Consider the following 15,745-nt stretch of genomic DNA (forward strand, 5'->3'; position numbering starts at 1 on the left):
AAGAGACATCTAAGGGGGAACATGATTAACCTGTACAAGTATATAAATGGGCCATACAAAAATACAGTGAAAAACTGTTCCATGTCAAATGCCCTCAAAAGACAAGGGGCACTGCCTCCGACTGGAGAAGAAAAAGTTCAGTCTCCAGAAGCGTCAAAGCTTCTTTACTGTACGAACTGTGAATCTGTGGAATAGACTTCCTCAGGACGTGGTCACAGCAGGAGCAGTGGACAGTTTTAAAAAGGGTTTAGATGAATTCTTAAAGGGATTGTCCGGGATTGGTGACATTTGTTTAAATGGACTTTAGTCACCTAAATAGTTCCTACATGCGTGTGTTACCTTTATTTTCCTTTTGTCATGTCCCGTTTTCTAATCTGAAAATTCTGTGCCGGAAGTGCAGATTTTCTACAAGTCGGTGACGTACCGGGTCCCTTCGTGGAGAGCGAAGCCTCTTCATCCGCTTCGCAAGGAGCCCGGTGACGTCACCGGCAGCCACAGACATTATTCAGAGCACAGTGAGGGCGGTTAGTAGGCGGCAACATGCAGCGCTAAGTAATGCCCCTCTGGTTCGGTGCCGTCACCGGCACACAGGATAATTATGCAGAGCACATGAAGGAAGGGTTGTAGGCGGTAACAGGGAGCTACCGTATATGTAACGCCCCGCTGGTCTGGTGACGTCACTGGGCACTGCGCAGAGTTATCTATAAAGCGGGAGGAGGATTATCAATGAGAGGGAGGATGCACGGAGGAGTGGTGACTAATATTATGGACAGCCTGAATGACGCGATGCTGCGCTGAGACCCACAAGGCAGTGCGGCAGGAAGTTACATCACATACACAAACATGTAAACAATCAGTGGAGGACCGTAGGAGCACTGGAGAAGTGGTAAAAATACAGGAAAACAATAGGGGGACCTTGAATCATGGTGAGATATCATGTTTTTTTTTTTATGTGATCCCGGACAACCCCTTTAAAAGTAAACAACATTAATGCTTATGAAAATGTGTAGAAATCTGAGTCTCCCTCACTTCCTTCTGGGAAGTCAATTGTCAGACTGTGCAGAGACATCCCTTCCCCAACTAGTAACAGCCACCTGTGCCTTTATCCATAAACTTCTAGCAGGAATAATAGAACGGCACAGCAGAGAGCCATAAGAATAAATGTCCCAGAATTGCCATTTCATGTGGAATACAAGTATTTAGTAACAGACATGTGAGGAGTGGTTAATAGCGATATGAATGGAAGCATTGTCTCCACTGAGTACAAAAAATTATGTTTTGAGTAAATTTTCACTCACGTAGGGAAACCGTAATAGGATCCCCGACTTAAGGCGCCTCCAGCACAGTTCTGAAAAGAACCACATGCAATAAAAAAGGTTTGCAAACCACAGTATGTACAACAGATAACATAAAAATATCCTAATTACATTACACCTTGATTATTATATACAAATATACAGGCAGCAGAAAGAAAATATACAAGAAGAGCGTTTCCTATTCTCACCTTACTTCTAGTCTGGACTGAACTCTGTAAAGCTGTCTGGATAATTCTAGGATGTTTTACATATTAATTGACTCACACATAAAAAAAAATCTAACTATAAAAAAGTGTCTGTTATAGGAAAAGTCTTTCTTCTGTTTAAGCAGTGTAAGAAAAATGTGGCTGCTTTCTTTCAGAAACAGAACCAAGTCTATCCAAGGAGTGTTCAATTAAAGGGTTTGTCCCATAAAAAAAAAATTCTTTATTTTTCAAAACATCGCCTGGATCGGAATACTTGTGTAACTGTAGGGAATTAAAATTTTATTAAATAAAATCTATCTGCATAATACCATCTGCAGTTTGTTCTTTTTCTTATTTGTCTGTCCTCTTCATGTGGTCGCACATGCTCAGTTCCATCACTCAACTGCCACCAGTTGTATCTACTGTTAGAAGCCGTGACAGTTACAAGGAGAGAGCTGCAGCAGAAAGGGCATGTCCCCCGGAGAAACAACATGCCCCCAGAGCTGTGATAGGGAGAGCTGCAGCAGAAAGGACATGTCGCCCCGGAGAAAGAATGACCCCCGGAGAAACAACATGCCCCCAGAGCTGTGATAGGGAGAGCTGCAGCAGAAATGAAAGGCCCCTTGAGAAAGGAGACACCCCCTAAGATGTGATAGGGAGAGAGCTGCAACTGAAAGGCCACACCCCCAGCTGTCATAGAGCGATACCTCTAGCAGAAGGGACAAGCCCCCCGACCTGCAAGCCTAAAATAAATGTAGCAGAGCAAATGAAGCAATAAATGGGGAAAGCTTGGGATATTTGTGAGGTACAGGGCTGGTTGTAGCTTTGTTAGAAAGAGCTTGTTATGGACTATTATATGATGTACATGAATTATGGGATAACCCCTTGTCAAATGCAATGCCGCACATGATCTGTGAACTGGTGTGGCATGGTTTTAGAAGAAAGCAGCCATGTTTTTCCAATCCTGGGAATATTAGAAAGTAACTCTAATGTCATCAGTATGTGACCATGGCAGTTATGAAGGCTATGAGTAAACATTAAAGGGCATCTGTCAGCAGATTTGTACCCATGACACTGGCTGACCTGTTACATGTGCGCTTGGCAGCTGAAGACATCTGTGTTGGTCCCATCTTCCTATGTGTCCGCATTGCTGAGAAATTATGTTTCGGTATATGTAAATGAGCCTCTAGGAGCAATGGGCGTGTTGCCATTACACCTAGAGGCTCTGTTCTCTCTGCAACTGCCACGCCCTCTCCACTTTGATTGACAGGACCAAGTGTGATCACGTTTTCACTGCCTGGTCCTGTCAATAAAAGTGGAGAAGGTGAGGCAGTTGCAGAGAGAGCAGAGCCTCTAGGTGTAAAGGTAACGCCCCCGTTGCTCCTAGAGGCTCATTTGCATATATTAAAACATAATTTTTCTCAGCAATGCGGGCACATATGAACATGGGACCAACACAGATGTCTTCAGCTGCCAAGCGCTCATGTAACAGGTCAGCCAGTGTCATAGGTACAAATCTGCTGACAGATGCCCTTTAAACTGCTCTATTCTGTTGTATTTATCTTGTTTCTCCAGCACCTTGATATAAAGAGTGTCATTCTAATATGTAATACTGGAATAAGGCATACATATTTACTTTACAGCATTTTATTTTGTGGCCTGACCACCATTTCGGTCTTGGCTTAGCAATGTAAGATAATGCTCTCTGATCTAGAAATTTTGGCATAAAGTGACATAAATATGTCTTAAATTTCCAATGGTTGGGCAGTCTACCATGGTTAAAACTATATACTGAAGAGGCATTATGGATAAGACATATGAAAGGCATACAGTACATAACAAAGGCATAAAGATAACACCCACTGCTGCTATAAAGCACATGGGCAGGAGGATCCACTTACACTATAGAATAAACTCTTGGTTTATTTTTCCATCTCTTCTTCACAGCAGCCGATTCAAAAAGATTCCGGTTTAAACTGTAATACTGGAATAAGGCAAATCTATAAATACTGTACGTATTAGACTGCTTGACCACTGTTTGAATTTGGTTAAGGAATCCCAATTTCTCAAAAAATTCTATGTAATATTGTGAGATGCTAACAACCTCCATATCATCAATAAAGTCTGATAGGCTTTGATTCAAAGAAATAGACCCTAATGGTAAGTGATTAGTCTCAAAGGCAACTCCAAATGTTTTTTCTTTTGGGGCCCATGATGGTATCAGAGCCTGGGCCCACCAAAGGTTCCTCTGGTGCTGTGGTTGGCCAGTCTGATACTGGATATTACAGATGGAAACTGCCACTGTGAAACACATGGGCTGGTAGATTGGTTAAAGGTGCAGTTGGCCTGGAGGTTGAGCCACCATTATCTGCCACAAGGTTTTGAGATGAGTGGAGGCAACAAGTATCATATCCTGAGATGGGTACGCCATGATATCTAGGTCTTCCCCAGTGTAAATGCATGTTGTTTTATAGGGCTGCCTCAAATTCCATGCATGTTAATTTGTGATATACTCTCTGCCATCTGCCAAACATCCTTGTGCATGTATTTTACTGCACGGGATGATTAAGATTATGCGTCAAAAAACACATTTTTAAGTACTCTATTATAGAGATGAGCGAATTGATTCTAGAGAAATGAAATTTGATCCAAATCTTTTCATATATTCTGATTCATTATGATAGCAATTTTTTGACATTCGATTCAGAAGAATTTTTTGAGAGAGAGTGAGGAAGAGGCAGAGAAAAGAGAAAGATATTTTCTAGGCATTTAAAGCAATTTCGATTCTGTAAAATCAATTTATACCAGATTTTTTGGGGTCAATTTAGGACCCAACATTTTTTTTTTTAGGAAACTCACTCACCTCTACTCTGGTAGTACATTCTAAGTCAAATGAGGAGAGTCTCCCATTAAGGACCCTTATCCTAGGAGAAGGACTGCAGAGAGCAAAGCTTGACTCAGAAGGTCAGCATATGACAAAGAAAGCACATTGGTTTCAGTGAACACTGTGTAATTCTTGCTATTCCCTGTGGGGGCACTGCAGGATAACTGAACACTTGTTGCCAGCTTCTCCCACAGATTACATCTGAACACTGGGGATCCCAGCAATGGCACATTCTGTGATCAGCTTATTTTTGGGAGACCCTTCTAACAGGAATAGTCCAAAGCTGACAACCCCTTAATTTTTTTTTTACTTGAACAATCAATACTATTGTTATATCCTTACTGACACACACTGGGGGAGCTTTTCTAAAAAATGTACACCACAATTGTGCCATAATTTGCAACTTTTGCAGCCTCTTGTTACTTTTCTTAAGTGGGACTTAGCAGGATGGGATTAGGCTTCCCGACGGATTTTCTTTAATTTTCACCATCAACTGGCTTGAAGGGATTGTCCCATGAAAAATATTCAACAATTTTCAAACCAGTTTCTGGATCTGAATACTTTTGGATTTGCATGTTATTAAAAACTTTGCATAGCCACTGAGTTATTCATTAAAAAGTATCTGTATGGCGCCACCTGCTCTTTGCTCTTTTTCTTATTTCTTTGTCCTGCTCACTGAGATGGCCGCACATGCTCAGTTTCATCCTTCAACTGCCTCCTGAGCTGTAATAGGGAGAGCTGAGACACGCCCCCGAAGCTGCAGCAGAAAAGACCCTCCCCTTCAGCTATCAGCTTGATATAACTCTAGCAGAGCAATGAATGGGCAGATCTCTGGATCCATGTGAGGGACAGGGCTAGTTATAGCTTTATTAGAAAGGTATTGTCCTGTACGATATGACGTCTGATTTTTTACATTATTAATGGGATAACCCCTTTAAGTCTCCTTGAGTTTCTAATGCACAGAGTGCTAGAAATATGACTAATTTATTAAGAGTTACTTCAGCGCAGGGAGATCAAGACTGGCATATGATATGATACAAAATGTCCCCCACTGTTCCTACATTTGAGCAAAGTACATTTAAATAGGAAGGTCTAGGATTATATAAATCTAAGGAGAAAGGAGTCATGTGCATGTCCACTTTACCGATGGTATTAACGCTGTTGAAAAATATGTGTAAATTTACAAGTATTTGCTTGTAATAAAATACAGTATTTTGATATTTGCCACTTAGAATTAACACTAGCAATAGAGATACAATTGTTTTACATGGCTTAGGCGTGCAATAGTAGCTATGCTATGGGGATACTTTAGAAACAAAATATTAGTTATTTGTATAAAATAATAATAAATCTGCAGTGCACTTTCAAATGTGAATCTATTGTATTTGATTTGCTTTATATATTGGTTATTATGCCCTTTATGTAAAATAAGACTTTGTTCACATTTCTTTTAAAATTTCTGTTTCACTCCTTCATAGGAGCAGAAAAACAAAAAATATGAAGAGCTGTGATTTATCCTACGATGGACGCCACTGCCTCTTGACGGACCCCTTTGACTTCTAATGGGTTCGGTCTCCAGCATCTTCCCCTTTTTTTTGGACTGAGCCATCAACGGAGCAATAAAAGATTTCCACAGAGACCTCATACATGTGGTCGTATATGTTCAATAGCATTTGGCCAAACTGCTATTCCCAATGAACTCACCATAGACATGCATGCTCGGTTTGGCCGAGCGTGAAAAACACTGATGTTACCCTTCTAAATATATATTATAAAGAAATGGTAAAGTTTTGAGTTTGGGGACTGGATGTTTTTTGTTTATGCCCTTGAATTATATACAGTACAACTTATATGTAATACTATAGTATTTCTTGATGCATTCGTTAGCACTATTGTGTATTAGGGGAGAATATAATATTTTGAAGGGGTTGTCCCACGAAAAATATTCTACAGTTTTCAAACCAGCACCTGGATTTGAATACTTTTGTAATAGCATGTAATTAAAAATGTATTATAGCTTTTAAGTTATTCAAATAAATCTATTTGTATAGCGCTACCTGCTGTTTGCTCTGTTTTCTAATTTCTCTGTCCTGCTCCCTGAGATGGAAGCACATGCTCAAATCCATCCTTCAACTGCCACCAGCTGCAGCTGCCCTCTCAGAAAGGACACGCCCCCTGAGCTGCCAGGTTAAAATAAACCTAGCAGAGCAATTGAAGCAATGAATTGGGAGATCGATCTCTGGATCCATGTGAGGTACAGGGCCAGTTATAGCTTTGTTAGAAAGAGGTTGTTTTTCATTTTTCACATTTATCATGGGATAACTCCTTTAAGGTCTATTTTTCTGAAATGCTGCATACAGAATTGGAAAAACAGTTAAAAGTACAATAGCACAATGTATCTCCACGTATTTCGATTCTGAGCTAAGCATATTGAACATTCTCTGGACGGTCACATATGTCCAGTAAAAAAATATTTTCTGTGTCACACGGGGACACCAATGGCTACATAAAAGTTAAATTCCGAATACTTGATGATAGTGCACGCCTTGAAATGATGCTCGGATCGTGATGTTGTGTTGAATCCAGATTGTATTTTCAAGTCATCAGAGAAAGAACTATCCACAAAGTATTTTTTTTTTTTACATTTGATGAGAAACCGGTGTCTCAAAGTCTCTATTGGCCAGCAAAAGTGAAAAAGTTGTATAAAAGTTACTTTTTATTTTAATTTTTTTATTTTGTTATCTATTTATTTTTTGCAACCGGCCTTTACTCAAGTGTCCTGGTAACAATAAACAACACTCTAAAAAAATTTAACAACGCAGATGCTTTTTGCTTGACATGTCATTCCAAATCCTGTGCATTTCCTCAGGGCCAATCTGATGTACTGTAATGACCCTACGATAGCGACACAGGCTGTAGGCCATTTTCCAGTGATTAAAACCACTGTTTTGAAATGGGTGTATACCCAGTTTTCGTAAGCATAAACCAACATACACGTCCTCCAGGTGTAAAAGTCTTGTATGGAGGGAAGTTTTATAAATGAGCTCTGCCACATCAGCAGAGAATATATATCCAGTTCCCGAACAAAATGGTGGGTAGTTGCTTTCTGGGTACAAGTCTCTCGGCATGTACCATTTGCTGCGGACATCCCTTATAGGTCCTCCGTTGATGACGTAACCTGTGAAGTATCTCCTTCTAGGTTTGGTGGTTGGTTTCAGTAGTTTGTATATCAGGTTGTCCATATTTACAAAAATATCGCTATCCGTTTTCATGACATATTTTGCCTTTGAGCAGAAGGTGGCCACCCATCTCATGCCCATCATGGTTTTGAGAGTCAAGTTATGGTAGGAATCTATAAAGTCTTCTACAACGATATCATGAAATATTTGACTCTCTTGCTCCACCATCTGATTCAAAACAGGGTCGCCATTTTTGCCAAGAAGGAAAAGTGTAACAATTTTAATCCCCTTGAAGTTGCTTTCGTTGCCCCAAGTTTCTCGAATGGCTTGCCTTGCATCAAACTCTTTATGGGTTGTGCTTATCAGAATGACCAGAAAAGGACTCCCGTTATTTTCACATTTTTCGGGTTCATTAATCACAAATTCAAATGAATGAGGGTTTATAGGTCGAGTTCTAATATTGCCAAAGGAAATGTTTTTTTGAGATATGACTATCTTGTTCAGCCGGTAACCTGTGTAATTGGATGTCGGACGGGTGACACTTAAGTACCAAAGAGCGCTGGCCCAACACACCACTGTCAGAATGTACAAACATGACACCTTCGAAGCCATAGCTTCTGCAGTCTTCTAGACGATGCTTCCTATGAAGTGTCTCCCTGGTGCCTTGATCATTTTCTTGTCCAACAGATGGAACACATCAGTTAAGAGACATTTTTAAAATACAGAAGGAAATGGTCTAAAATCCTCCGTTAATTCGTTGTCGTTCTGTTGTCATTTCCGTAAATTCATTGTTCACACTGTAATGCAGAAAAAAAGACAAAATAGTTTAGATACAGAAGATAACAGGACATTTATGTTTATTTCAAAAGTAAATTGAGTTAAAGGGGTTTTCCCGGATCCTGAGAATAGATCATTAATAATTTGTGATCTCCAGTCATTATTTTCGCGCAAATTGGCACCAAAGATGCGCATATCTTTTGCGCAATACATGCAACTTCACATTTTATCAGGTCTGAGTAGATATTACTGATTGGTGCAGCAAGTATTGTTGTGACATCACAGCGCTATGTCTGTAGCATGTATGTATGGACAGCAGAGAAACAGTAATCCCTATCACACTACCTAACACCCTGCACTGGAACCGATCATCTACACTATATCAGGATATAACCTACACTGACTATCTCCCACTATCTGTATTATATATATATGAGCTAACTATCTAATGTAATTGGATAAGGAATAGGATCCAGATGAAAGCACAGAGCACAGCAATGTCACCGATGTCTCTCTCAGAACTCCATAAAACTACAGAAAATGGCTGCTGGGGAGGTTCTTATATAGTAAGGGGTAGGCAACTTTCCTATTGGTTGCTAGGGAAATTGCTAAGCACTGACAAAGAGATTGCAGCCTTTCCATTGGCCCACAAGCAGAAAGGGAGGCTACTGATGAAAAAGAAATCTAGAATATTAGCGATTTTGAATATATAGCACTATATTCGACATCTTTGCGAATTCTCAAAGTGCCGATATTCGCAATAAAAATTTGCGATTAAAATATTCGCGATCAACACTACAATGACCATTCCACTTGCCAGTAGGGCATGTCCCTATACTGCAGACACTGGCAGCACTGATGGGACAGCGTCAGACTGTAACAGGTAGTTCATAAATTCCTAGCCATGGCTCCTTGTCCATCCCAGTCTAAGTCCCTTAGAAGCTTCTCTCATTTGTACTTAAGTGTCTACTAATCCTTTATAGACCATTTAACAATTAATGAGGAATTTTACAGTATGTCCAGTCCAAAGTCAGACTGGTGACATTCCTTGATTGCTGCCTTCGCCTTTGATTTCAGAGCCTTCTTTAGGTCTCTTTGTGTTTCAGTTTCCCCACAATCATCCCCATTGCTTTCCATGGCTAATGTACCAATATACTATGCAATCAGCATGGACAGGGTCAGATTGTCTCTAGCAGCATTATCCTGGGACACTTAAAGGGGTTGTCTGACTTCTGCACATAGTATTTATTATGTGTTCATCAGTGGCGTAACTAGAGTGCTATGGGCCCCATGGCAAACTTTAGATCGAGACCACCCCCCCCACGCTGTTCCCGGGCGCACCCGCTGTGTCCGCAATTGTCACACCCCTGGTCGCTGATCGACCAGTAATGCCCCCTAAAATGTCTCTCACTGCCCCCAGTAGTGTCCCCCGCTGCCCTCAGTAATGTCCCCAGTAGTGTCCCCCGCTGCCCTCAGTAATGTCCCCAGTAGTGTCCCCCGCTGCCCTCAGTAATGTCCCCAGTAGTGTCCCCCACTACCCTCAGTAATGTCCCCAGGAGTGTTCCCCACTGCCCCAGTAATGTCCCCAGTAGTGCCTCCCACAGCCCCTTGTAGTGTCTACGACTGCCCACAGTCTTCATGTAACGGGGCCCAGCATTTACACTGTACTTAATGCCGGGCCCCATCAGAGCGCTCATCTCACCTGCATGATATGCACTTCTCCAGTTCTAGGCCTCCAGCATCAGGCCCTGGCGCTGACACAATAAAACTAGTCACACATTAAGCAGGTGGGCGGACTAACTTAGGCCTGATGCTGGAGGCCTTGAGACTGGAGAAGTGCATATCATGCAGGTGAGGTGAGCGCTCTCACGGGGCCCAGCAGTAAAGACAGTGAAAATGCGGGGCCACATTACATGTGAGCACAGCTGGGCCCCTCCCCCCACCGGGCCCAGTCGCGGTCAGACCCTCTGGGACCGCGATCATTACGCCCCTAGTGTTCATACAAGACACTTACTAATGTACTGTGATTGTCCATATTGCCTCCTGTGCTGGCTGGATTCATTTTTCCATCACATTATACACTGCTCGTTTCCATAGTTATGACCACCCTGCAATCCATCAGCGATAGCCGCGTTTGTACACTATAGGAAAAAGCGCCGGCCTCTATGGTGGCCAGGACCGTGCGAGTACACATAGGCTAGTGCTTTTTTCTATAGTGTGCAACCATGGCCACCGTTGCTGGATTGCAGGGTGGTCGTAACCATGGAAACAATCAGTGTATAATGTGATGGAAAAATGAATCCAGCCAGCACAGGAAGCAATATGGACAAACACAGTACATTAGTAAGTGCCTTGTATTAACTTTCTCTACATAATAAATGCCATTTTCTGAAGTGAGACAACCCCTTTAAGTTGTAAACCAATTTTATTTGGTGCATATCAATCAGTCAATTTTTACGTTCCCCATATTCCAGTACATCACTTACTGTCTTTTTACTGCCTTTGTTTTACATGTCGTAAGTTTTTCTGGTTTTGTGAATGCAAAAAAATAAAATGTTAAAGATGACCTGTCCACGCTGGTGACATGCTTGTTTTAGTCAATGCTCACATCCTCCATAATATAACAATTCTGGAGGATCTTAGAATGTGGTCCCATTGTTTTTCCTCCTGTCAATTATGATTAGCTTCAGAAGAGGAGTAAAAGCTATGTGATTGTGTACGATAATGACATTTCAGAACTTCTTAAAATATTAAACCCTCATCATTAGGCTGGCATAGTTATCTTCAGGAGTCTGGAAGGACCTCATCTGGACGGCACCATTTCCACCAGTTTCCTGTGTATGTGGAATGTGCCGCGGCTGAAATACTGTATGTAACTCATCTAAAACTCAATAATCTAGCGATGAAAGACAAACTACTAGACTGTGATGGCCCATGGATGTCCCAGACACAGCGAAGATAGGATTTCTCCTAATGTTCCTCATATCTTATGGTTGCATTGTAACTTAAGCAGAAAAATAAGACACTTGTCCATCAACTTTGCTTAAACCGAGCTGTTTGATCCACAGGAAAGGGAAACAAATCCTCCAGACCAGCTACATCTCATTTTGCCTCACAGATAAAAAAAAATCCCTGGTTCTGCAGTTCTTGGAATTAATAAATCTAGTGCTGCTCTTTCTATTGAAATCCTTAACCTCGTATCGACTTACAGTTTATCTTTTTATCATTGAAAGGGTACAACACGACCCTGACTCTACTTTGCCATAGATTAGATGATGCTGACTGTATCTAACTTTGCAGCTAAATCCTATATGTATTTATATCGAGAGAAAATAAGACCAAATGAATTTGATCAGTGGTTTAATGTGCTGTGATTGTTGAAAAGTTCATGATATTGTGGGTGCCATCTAAATGTGATATGGCAGTGTTTTACTTTCTGTTATACTATATTTGCTGTCAGTGAATGGGAACAATGATGTTCACATCCAGAATCTGAAAGCCTGTACAGGCTTAGGGTTCATACACACGGCTGTTCCGTGCATTGGGCTCCATCCATGCGGCTGCTGCGACATTCAATTTTTTTGTACCTATGACACTGGCTGACCTGTTACATGTGCACATGGCAGCTGAAGACATCTGTGCTGGTCCCATGTTCCTATGTGCCCGCATTGCCGAGAAATATGATGTTTTAATATATGCAAATGAGCCTCTAGGAGCAATGGGGGTGTGGTCATTACACCTAGAGGCTCTGCTCTCTCTGCAACTGCTGCGCCCTCTCCACTTTAATTGACTTTAGGAGAAGTTAAGGTCAGACATCATTACATTTACACTGCCTGGTCCTGTCAATCAAAGTGGAGAGGACACAGCAGTTGCAGAGAGAGCAGAGCCTCTAGGAGTAATGACAACGCCCCCGTTGCTCTTAGAGGCTCATTTGCATATATTAAAACATCATTTTTCTCAGCAATTCGGGCACATAGGAACATAGGACCAACACAGATGCCTTAAGCTGCCATGTGCACATGTAACAGGTCAGCCAGTGTCATAGGTACAAAAAAATAGGAAGGTTAGGTACATGTTGTAAATTGCAGTGAAGGTAATCTTCTCGCCAGTGTCTGTATTTGTGAGTTATAACCTCCCTGTCACAGATCAGCAGATGTGAACCCACTGTGCCACTAACTAGCAATACTCTGGAGGGGAGTAAATAAGCAACTACCCGGATTTCACTAGAGCCTCAGATGGTGAGGGTAGGCTTGACCGTCGGTAATTGTCAGGGGCTACTCCAGAGCGCAAACCAGTCAGTGGCAACTGGTCCAGGCAGACTAGGAGGTACCTAAGAAGGTACCGACAGTACAGACGTGGTCAGATAGGTAGGGTCGTTACCGGGAGCAACAAGACAGGAACCAGAGGAAGAGGCAGAGACATAGTCAGAACAAGCAATGGGTCAGGGCAGGCGGCACAGGAACAAGGTCAGACAATCCGGGTCGGCAATAGGAGAGGCGATGCAAGCAGGCAGGGACCAGATGATAAACGAAGTCCAGGAACAAAGTATGAAGAAGTCAGGAACACGAGTGGTAAGCAAGCTCTTTAGCACAAGATTAGGACCTTGACTCTGAGGCCTCTGGGTAAAGGGCTGAGCCACTTAAATACCCGCAGGAGAGCCAGGGTAGGTTAACGAGATCACATGACGTGACTCAGCCCCGCCCAGGGAGTGATGCGTACTGCCACATCAGCAGCCGAGTACAAGCAGTGTCCAGGTTAAATGGAAGTTGTGGAGCGGAATCCACATAGGTAATACCAACCGCACAGGCGGCAGAGTCCAGAGCTGCAACAGAGGCGGGAAGTAGAGATCACAGCTGAGCACGGCATCCGGGACCACGGTGATGAGTGGGGGAACAGCGCCACACAGAGGTCGCTGTTACACTCCCTTCTGATCCTTAGCTGTGTCATGAGACTAACACTCTGACTTTCCAAATAACACAGCATCTTATACTGTATGTGGACAGGAAGTCAGTTTCTTTGTGTATTTCTATGGGAGCCTCAATGTCAGTCTCATAGGAATGAATAGAGAAACCTGTTCCTACTTAGTTGGAGAGTCAGAGTGACACAGCTGAGGATCAGAAGGGAGGTTATAACTTACAATTGCAGTCACTGGTAAGGCTACATTCAAACTAGTTTTTTTTCTGAATCCGACAGGGCTCATCAAAAACTCTTCCGTTACTGATAATACAACCATCTGCATCTGTTATAAACGGCTCCGGTTGTATTATCTTTAACATAGCCAAGACGGATCCGTCATGAACTCCATTGAAAGTCAATGGGGGACGGATCCATTTTCTATTGTGTCAGAGAAAACGGATCCATCCCTCTTGACTTGCATTGTGGGTTATGCGGAACCGTTTTGCTCTGCTTCTCATGACGGAATGAAAACCTCACTGGTATGGGAACGCAACCAAACGGAACGGAATGCTTTTTGGGGATTTCCGTTTTGTTCAGTTACGTTTTGTCCCCATTGACAATCAATGGGGACAAATGGAAGCGTTTCTCTCCGGTATCCGGATCCCTATGACGGATCTCAATACCGGACAATGTAAACGCAAGTGAGAAAGTAGCCTAAGGGCCCTTGCAGGCGAGCCTTGGTAACGCTGCGAGTCCACATCGCAGCTCCCAGCCTGTACTCCCAGCGCTGCCGGGGGTCACATAGCATTATATTGATTTATGATGCTATGTCACCCTTACAGTTCTATAATGTATTGGATATCACTGAAAGCATTCTGCCAGTGTTATCCAATACATTCCAGAACTGTAAGGGTTACATAGCATCATAAATCAATATAATGGTATGTGACCCCCCCCCCCCCCCCCCTCCACGACCCCGCAGCGCTGGGAGTTCAGGTCGGGAGCTGCTCGTCTGCAAGGGCCCTAAGAAGATTACCTTCACTACAATTTACATCATGTAGCTTTATAACAGGTTGAATGGTTTAAAATAATGATGAAAAATATTCAACAATATATAAATATATATAAACAAATCGAGTCGCTATTCAGTTTCCATTTTGCACAAACAGCATCTACGCAGAGCTATGTGTCTCTATGGACACACACTATAAAGAAGAGCGGTGCCGTCTAATAATTGAGCTTTCTTCCCCTCCTGCTTCTCTCCCTTAAACCCCACACGCTAGTAGAAATACTAAGGAGCAATTTATTTACCATTATATTCATGACCTGGAAGGGACGTGCATACATTACAGAAGATTTTCAATAGTGATTCACTGACTTTAGCTTTACACTATAGTTATTTACCATTGCGGCACACCAGGTGGGATTTGCATTGTATCTGTAGCTGAGTTTTAGTTATGGGCACACTATTATTTATGGTGAAAGCTGCAAGGGCTGCATACAAATTCCAACCTCTAGAGTCACATGAACAGAATTAATCTGTGATAACAATCTTACATCCATAAATACAAAGCGAGGGAGTATTGATCTATTGTGCTACCGCACGCTAATAGCAATTCATATCGCTCTTGATATTGCTACCTTATTCTCTGGGAACAGCAAAAGACCAGAGATCCTTTGTAAACAGATGAATAAAATACAATGTTGCAATTTCCTTTTATGTTGTTTTTTCTTTATTTTTTTGTGTATCTTAATTATATGGTATCTAGCTGTAGATTTTATGCAGTTTATTGCTTTGTTCTGTACTGATTTAGGATGACCGCCCACGTTCAGGAAACGTATAAAGGAGTTTTAGTGTTGTTTTTGTATACACAATTTATGAAATTAAACTTTTTGAACAAATTCTCAAGGTCTTCGATTGTATATAAAGGTAAATAACACCTTCTTAAAGGGAATCATCTATTTCTCCACTTTATTTGCTTGTTGTTTCCACAAATATGCAACAAGGTTATATTGAGGAGGATTAAAGAGGTTATGGAAAAATATACATGTACTGTATAGAAGTTTGACTTCTTAAGAGAAAAACCTATTCATGCTTTGTTTACATGCTGCAGCAAAGCTGAGGGGGCGTGTACCAACAATGCCTGAGCTCTGCCTCATGAATATTTGTGGGTGTGAATAATCTGCCCTTCCCCGCCCCCTGCTCTGCACAACCTAACCGTGCATACAAACACAGTCACATGATCATCTCCTAGCTCACACAGGCAGAAGATCTTCCTGTTACATTGCAGATCGATCTATATCTCTATATACATATATATACACAATATATATATCTATATATATATATAGAATAAATGAAATCCGCAGCACATCCAAGTAGTGAAGTAGTAAAAGAAGCTTTAATCACCAAGCATGTTTTATTGAGTCTATATATATATATATAGAGAGAGAGAAAGATGTAGATATATCATATATGTATATAGAGATATAGATTAGTAAATATCC

The 15,745-nt window shown here is 41.7% G+C and overlaps 1 protein-coding gene across 1 annotated transcript in view; it reads right to left on the reverse strand.

The window, feature by feature from the left end:
- Positions 1-6,689: 6,689 nt before the first annotated feature.
- The window catches only part of B3GALT1 (beta-1,3-galactosyltransferase 1), a 363,301-nt gene continuing 354,245 nt past the window's right edge, over positions 6,690-15,745 (reverse strand). The window contains exon 4 of the mRNA XM_040441341.1: positions 6,690-8,361. Within this exon, the coding sequence (XP_040297275.1) occupies positions 7,196-8,176 (981 nt within the window). The 5' untranslated portion in view covers positions 8,177-8,361 and the 3' untranslated portion in view covers positions 6,690-7,195. The remainder of the gene's footprint in view (positions 8,362-15,745) is intronic.

The sequence above is a fragment of the Bufo bufo genome, chromosome 7 (assembly GCF_905171765.1).
Source record: "Bufo bufo chromosome 7, aBufBuf1.1, whole genome shotgun sequence".
NCBI lineage: Eukaryota > Metazoa > Chordata > Amphibia > Anura > Bufonidae > Bufo > Bufo bufo.